Consider the following 7,478-nt stretch of genomic DNA (forward strand, 5'->3'; position numbering starts at 1 on the left):
CTCCAGTGCTGGTCTCCTTGCTCTGGACAGACCCCTGGAGACAGCAGTCCTCCTGAGCCTGACTGGGGTCCGCTGCATTGTCCTCAACCAGTGGCACAGCAGCGTTCAGAGGAACACACACGATATGGATTCAGTCTTGGACAGTGAGTGGGTGTTCCACACACATATTCAGCATACCCATTCACTCATTTCTGATTTTAATGACAATGCGGGAAATGCAAGTGGTGGAGGAGTTTTGATTGATTGATTGAATATTTTATTAGGCAAAACAATGTAAAACAGCACAGTTACATTTAAAATACTTTGTCTAGAAGGTCCGTTCAAAAACGTCCTTGCGGTCTTGCTTCCATTGAGGTCCTTGGTATTCAATTCATAGTCATATATAGTGGCACCACAGTTCAAATATCAATACAAAAAAACAGACAAATATAACACTATGTCCAAACAAAAAACAAGAAAAGCAGGGGGAAAAAAATTATAATGCTATATGTACAAGAAAGGGGGGGGGGGGTCGTCTGTCTAACGGGAAAATAGTACTACCTCCTTTTTTGGCCTCCTGAAAGGTGAATTTTCAGGCTTGTTTTTAATGAGCCCAGCGAACTGCACTTTTTGAGGGATGGGGTTAGACTATTCCAAACCTGGGCGGCAGTGCTGTAGAAGGACAATTTGCCCATGTTTGTTTTATGGGTGGTTGGTACCAGATCGTTGTTAACGCTCCCTCTAGTTTTGTGACTGTGGGTGTCGCTAACTTTTTGGAGGTATTTACTCAGATATGCGGGTATAGGGGGAATTCAAACAACAGTTTATGCTCGCTGAGGTAATTGTTGATTTGTTCTTGAATTAATCGCTCTATAACCTTTGAGATGGAGCAAAGGTTGGAAACAGGCCGAGGGATATGCAGAGGGATTACTCTCGCCAATTTGAATTCTTGTGGGACGTGACACTGGGTGGGAAATGAAGTGAAGCCATATAGCGTAGAAGTATGCAGATGGTCATGCACTAGACAGGGCATAAACTACTAGGAAATGGGCCGTGACAATTGCGACCACTCGCCATGGTCCAGGGCTTGGTACACAGTGTAAGCTGGCTTGGGTTGAGGAAGTTAATAGGATTTGAGAATGTCTCCTCCAGAGCTTTTATCATTGATGCCTGCGTACGTTTGATATTTTGTTCACCGTTTTGTTGAGTAGATATGCAATACGGGGTGCTTTGAGTACATATGACTATGAAAAAGTCTGCTGGACTCTTCATTTGTGTCTGCTCAGACCAGACCTTTAAGAAACAAATGAGCCAAACATAAACTGACAGACAACTTTTTCAGACAACTTTTCTCATGGACAGGTCACACAGACGGGTATGCACGGACACAACAAATGACTGCTGCGTGGATCTCCTAGGCAGATGTTTGCTCAAGGTGCGCATGGAACCAAAGTGGGCATTGAGCAGACATTCGTGTTGGAGGTCTGCACAACAATCATTTTGTGGACATCTGTCTGGTTTGTTGGCAATTGTGAATTGGGCTTATAAACTGGGCTTTACACTGAGAATAGTCCTTTTACATCATCTGCTGTTGGTGGGCTGTTTTAGGTACCGAGGACTAGGAGCCATTGTTGACGACTCTGGACCTCCCGCACATTCACTTTCTTCTCATTATTTTTTTGACTCTTTATTTTTGAATTTCAAAATTGTGTAAGACATACAGTACAGACATAATACAAGAAATAAAAAAGACAAGAAATAAAAAACTGAAGCAAAAAAACAAACAATCAAACAAAAGAGGTCATGGGACATTCAGTATTACCGTAAATTTCGGACTATAAGCCGCGACTTTTTTCCCATTTTTCGACCCTGCGGCTTATATAACGGTGCGGCTTATCTATGGATTTTTATAGCTAACGGCCACTAGGGGACCTCCTAAATCTAGGGATTTTACACCCGCGGCTTATAGTCCAGTGCGGCTTATATATGTACAAATCATTCAATTTAGCTGCTGCGGCTTATATTCAGGTGCGGCTTATAGTGCGAAAATTACGGTAATAACAGAACAAGACCAGGAGACCTGTTTCTGCCAGACCCAGAATAAATTCCCTTTTATGCCCATGTATGGACGAAAGGGGGACGAAATTCAGAGGTCCATTTTATGCCCATGTATGGACGAAAGGGGGACGAAAAAAAGACAGACTTTTATGCCCATGTATGGACGAAAGGGGGACAAAGCCTCATGTAGGCCGACCCCTTGGGTCTGGCAACAAACATATGTTTACAGTGTTTGAGATACAATAGAGGAGAAATTAGGTTTCTGTGATTTTTCTTCTATGACACTGGAAATGACCAGTATTCCATTGTGAACAGTGATCATTGCCATTTGATTGGTTATGATTGAATCCACCCGCATCCATTATAATACATGCAGCCTAGCAGAAGGCACTTTGCTGCAGGAATTCCGACCCTACTCAAGTCCCCAAAATACCAAGCGTCTGTCGTCAGACTCGTCACACCCCCCACACACACACAGGCCGGATCGCCTGTTTCCTAAAAATTGGGCCTTAAATTTTATGTGGCTGTTCTTAGCACTAAGTGTACTAACTGCAGCACACTCTGCACCACGGTTGCTTTGTTTTAACCCATTCAATCCGGGAACGCATCTTGTCATTTTAGATTTTAGCTATAGCCATTATTTTTATACTTTGGCTATTCAAAAATAGCAGATCTGCAAGCTACGAGCTTGTAGATCCGCTATTTTTGAAAGATCTTGAACATTTGTTTTGAATACATGTATTTTTTTCAAACAACATTTATAACTCAAATCTTTGCTTCTGTAAGCAAAGATTTTGATGGGGATCCGATCCCCATCAAAATATGGATCGGTGGCCAAAAACATATTTGGGGGTCCTTGACAAGAAAAAGAGCACCACTGATATAGCAACAATAGTTTTTCAGAAAAATTAAGACATTTGTTGAGACATTTGACAGTTACAAATAAAATATGTTGATATGCTATTTTTTAATGGCCAAAGAAATCTAAAATGACAGAGATGCGTTCCCCGGATTCCGCCAGCGGTTAAGATCTGATTACGCCGGTCACTGGAAGATTGTTAGCCACGTTACAGTGACACACATTGGCCACAGTTACATGGACAGTTGTATTCGGAATGAATACACTTCTATTCGGAATGGATGAATGGATGAATTCATTCCGAATAGATTTGCTCATGTAAACACCCCAATTGGAATAGAATATTCCATTCCAGTCTGACCCGAATGCATTTTCATTCGGAATAGGAGGGGTGGTATAGACCGTTTGAATCGGGTTAAATCAATCGGAATTGACCATGTAAACACTTTATTCCAAACGCTCCTGTCCGTTTGGAATACATGCATTCCTTTGCGCATGTCTGTGCTTAGTAGGGCTGTCAGAATTGTCCAAAAATGACCTATCAAATCTCTAATTCAGCCATGGTTGGTGCTGAGAAGCGCTCGCTCCTGCGGGATAAAATTAATGATTCTAATAGCGTCATTTAATAAGCCTGTAATGGTTAAGCCCAGACTTGTCCAGGAGAACGGACGCTCTGAGGATTGCTGGGATCTTTTTCTAAACAGGTATTTTAGTCCTCAGTTTTGAAAAAGAATCCCTGGCCACATGACAAAGATTTAAAAAAAAAAAATCCCTGTCCACACGTAAACGCAGAAACGCATTGATCAGCATGCAAGTTTCAATTTTAAATCAGATTTTATTTTATTATTTGTATTTATTTTATATATGAGGGGCCAAATACATAATACATTTTTAATCGCATGTTAAGGCCCAATACTGCAATAGCTGCATTATTTTAATAGCATACGTGAACAAAAATAAATGAAAACAACATTATTAGGGCGCAACTGCAGCGAAAACAGATGAGTTTTACTTCATCAATTCATTACATGGGCAGCTAGAACGGTGGTCCCAAAACACCCCGCCCCACGCACCTTTTGAGCGGGCCATCCACGGCTGCTCCATGGTGGCTGGATTTTGACCCGGGGCGATTGTGTTTTAGGGCGACAGACCCGTAATATTATAGCCTACCTCTATGGACAGACCCCGTGTGCGCACCGCGCGCTACTCGGCGCAGAAAGAGGGTTTTCATTACAGTGAATGAGTTACAGCATGTTTCAAAGCTTTTTCATAATAATACAATAAAACGTGACACTCGGCATAATGAGTAGCTTATACTTTCTACTTAAGTATATTTTGATGCCAATACTTTTGTAGGCTACTTTTGCCATAAATGAGCGTGCCTTGTTTCATAGACTGTAGTGTTGCTCTCTCTCTCTCTCTCTCTCTCTCTCTCTCTCTCTCTCTCTCTCTCTCTCTCTCTCTCTCTCTCTCTCTCTCTCTCTCTCCATTTATTATTATAATGACCATGAGCGGTCCGGTGTTTAAGTATTATTATTTATTATTATAATGACCATGCGCGAATGCGCGATGACATCATCGTACGGTACCTACATGAGAAATGTGACAAATACTATAGGCTAGCCTACGTTTTACCGTGTCTGGTACCAATACAAAAAAATAAACTGGTCTGAACTTGTAGATCTGCTACTTTTGCATTAAAACGGCGAAAAGGAACACAGGCTTGCACCGCATACAACGCTGCCTGGCCAGGAGTCGGTGCGTTGCTTACCGGCCTGCCTACGACCGATAGACCTCCGCCGCGGAGGCACAAGGGGGCTATTGCCTCCTCCCATGCCCACCAGGGGAAGCTCTGCTCCGGGTAGTGGCCCCTGGTCCATGCCCGGGCGTAGGCGGGAACCACTTTGCGCATGTCAAAAGTTATATTCTGAATGAATGCTTTGGTCGTGTAAACGAGGAATACTTTTATTCAGGTCCCATGTAAACAGGTGAGTGGATCAGATTCCTCTATTCAGAATGAGTTCATTCGGAATGAATTCATTCTGAATGAATACATGAGTGTCCATGTAACTGTGGCCATTGGCTGCTGTTACATGGACAGTTTCATTCGGAATGAATACACTTCTATTCGGAATGAATGAATGGATGAATTCATTCAGAATAGAAATGCTCATGTAAACACCTCAATTGGAATAGAATATTCCATTCCAGTCGGTTAGGAGGGGTGGTATAGACCGTTTGAATCGGGATATACCAATCGGAATTGACCATATAAACACTTTATTCCGGACACTCCTCTCTGTTTGGAATACATGCATTCCTTTGCGCATGTCCGTGCTTAGTAGTGCTGTCAGAATTGTCCAAAAATGACCTATCAAATCTAATTCGGCCACGGTCGCTCCTGCGGGATAAAATGAATGATTCTATTCTATAGCGTCATTCTCCAGGAGAACGGATGCTCCGAGGATATCTGGCCTAGGCTACACTTATGGATCTAGTCCTCAGTTTTTAAAAAGAATCCCTGGCCACATGACAAAGTTTTTTTTCAAAATCCCTGTCCACACATAAACGCAGAAACGCATTGATCAGCTGCAAGTTTCAATTTGAAATCAGATTTAACATTTATTTTATATATGAGGGGCCAAATATGTATACATGTTTAATCACATGTTAAGGCCCAATACTGCAATAGCTGCATTGTTTTAATAGCATACGTGCACAAAAATAAATGAAAACAATATTATTAGGGAGCAGCTGCAGCGAAAAAAGATGAGTTATACTTAATCAATTCATTACATGGGCAGCTGGAACAGTCGTCCCAAAACACCACGCCCCACGCACCTTTTGAGCGGGCCATCCACGGCCGATCCATGGTTGCTGGATTTTGACCGGGGCGATTGTGTTTTAGGGCGACAGATTCAACCCGTGTGCGCACCGCGCGCTACTCGGCGCAGAAAGAAAGTTTTCGTCACAGTGAATGATTTACAGCATGTTTCAAAGCTTTTTCATAATAATACAAGAAAAACGTGACACTCGGCATGATGATTAGCTTATACTTTCTACTTAAGTATATTTTGATGCCAATACTTTTTTACTTTTGCCATAAATGAGCGTGCCTTGTTTCATAGACTGTAGTGTTGCTCTCTCTCTCTCTCTTCATTTATTATTATATATAATGACCATGTGCAAATGCGCGATGACGTCATCGTACCTACGTGAGAAATGTGACAAATCGTATAGGCTAGCCTACGTTTTACCGTGTCTGGTACCAATACAAAAAAAGAAACTGGTCTGAACTTGTAGATCTGCTACTTTTGCATTAAAACGGCGATAACAAAAGGAACACAGGCTTGTACCGCATACTACGCTGCCTGGCCAGGAGTCGGTGCGTTGCTTCCCGGCCTGCCTACGACCTACAGACCTCCGCCGCGGAGGCACAAGGGGGCTATTGCCTCCTCCCATGCCCACCAGGGGAAGCTCTGCTCCGGGTAGTGGCCCGTGGTCCATGCCCGGGCGTAGGCGGGAACCACTTTGCGCATGTCAAAAGTTATATTCCGAATGAATGCTTTGGTCATGTAAACGAGGAATACTTTTATTCAGGTCCCATGTAAACAGGTGAGTGGAACAGATTCCTCTATTCGGAATGAGTTCATTCTGAATGAGTTCATTCTGAATGAATACATGATGGTCCATGTAACTGTGGCCATTGCGTTTGCAGGTCTTCTTAGAGCGGGAATGACCTCTGGACAAAGTGTTCATGCCTTGAGGAAAGGAGATGTGAATGGCGCGGACAGAGATCAGAAGGGCACAGGATTAAACGGTAAATCCCTCGCTGTATTATGAATTGTGTGTATTACGAATGTGGCGTTTTTGTACAGGCATTCATTGACCGACTGTACGTTCACTCTCATCCTTCTGTCTTTCTGTGTATTTTTCTCTCACTCCGTCATCTCCCCTCATCTATCTTTATCCTCATTGCCTCTCCTTTTGTCTATCTCTAATGTCTCTAATGTCATCTCGATTTCTCTTTTTCTCTCTGTGTCATCTCTTTCTCTGCACTCCCACTGTTTCACCCTCACCATGTCTCTCTGTCTCTCTTCCTCTCCCTCCCTCCCTGTGCCTTTCCTCCGCAGATGTTGTGTCCCAGTCTGACTCTAGGAGTAATGGCAGCTCTGATGAGATCCACAAAGTGGCTCTTTCACCGTCGCCATTCAACTGCATTCTTTATGGTCTTCCTAACTTAGTTACAGTCTGATTCATTTGATTGCCCAGTTAAATTGATTTGCCCTGCTAAAGAACATTTGCAGCATGCCGTGCTGTACGTCGTCTAATTTTGTCATTCAAACAATAAGCATAGACCCAATGGTACAAATATCAAAAGGGTTTTAATCTCATCAAAGGAAAACATAACTTATTTATTGACTTATTGACTCTTTAAATTCACATTCCTCTTTCTTTGAATATTAATAAAATAAATGTTTTATAACATTAAGTTAAATGTTATGTTTTGTTATGTACAGTACATTGGGATCAAAGAAGGCCTTTTACTGCATAACACAAGAATGTGTTAGTCTGACATTCA

At 42.4% G+C, this 7,478-nt stretch overlaps 1 protein-coding gene across 1 annotated transcript in view; it reads left to right on the forward strand.

Annotated features, from left to right (window-relative positions):
- The window catches only part of cfap46 (cilia and flagella associated protein 46), a gene marked incomplete at its 5' end in the record, with an annotated part of 75,921 nt that extends 68,764 nt beyond the window's left edge, over positions 1 to 7,157 (forward strand). Inside the window, 3 exons of the mRNA XM_084076051.1 lie at positions 7 to 143; positions 6,615 to 6,716; positions 7,030 to 7,157. Of these exons, the coding sequence (XP_083932177.1) occupies positions 7 to 143; positions 6,615 to 6,716; positions 7,030 to 7,151 (361 nt within the window). The 3' untranslated portion in view covers positions 7,152 to 7,157. The remainder of the gene's footprint in view (positions 1 to 6; positions 144 to 6,614; positions 6,717 to 7,029) is intronic.
- Positions 7,158 to 7,478: the final 321 nt, after the last annotated feature.

The sequence above is a fragment of the Gymnoscopelus microlampas genome (assembly GCF_963454915.1).
Source record: "Gymnoscopelus microlampas genome assembly, chromosome: 13".
Classification (NCBI taxonomy): Eukaryota; Metazoa; Chordata; class Actinopteri; order Myctophiformes; family Myctophidae; genus Gymnoscopelus; species Gymnoscopelus microlampas.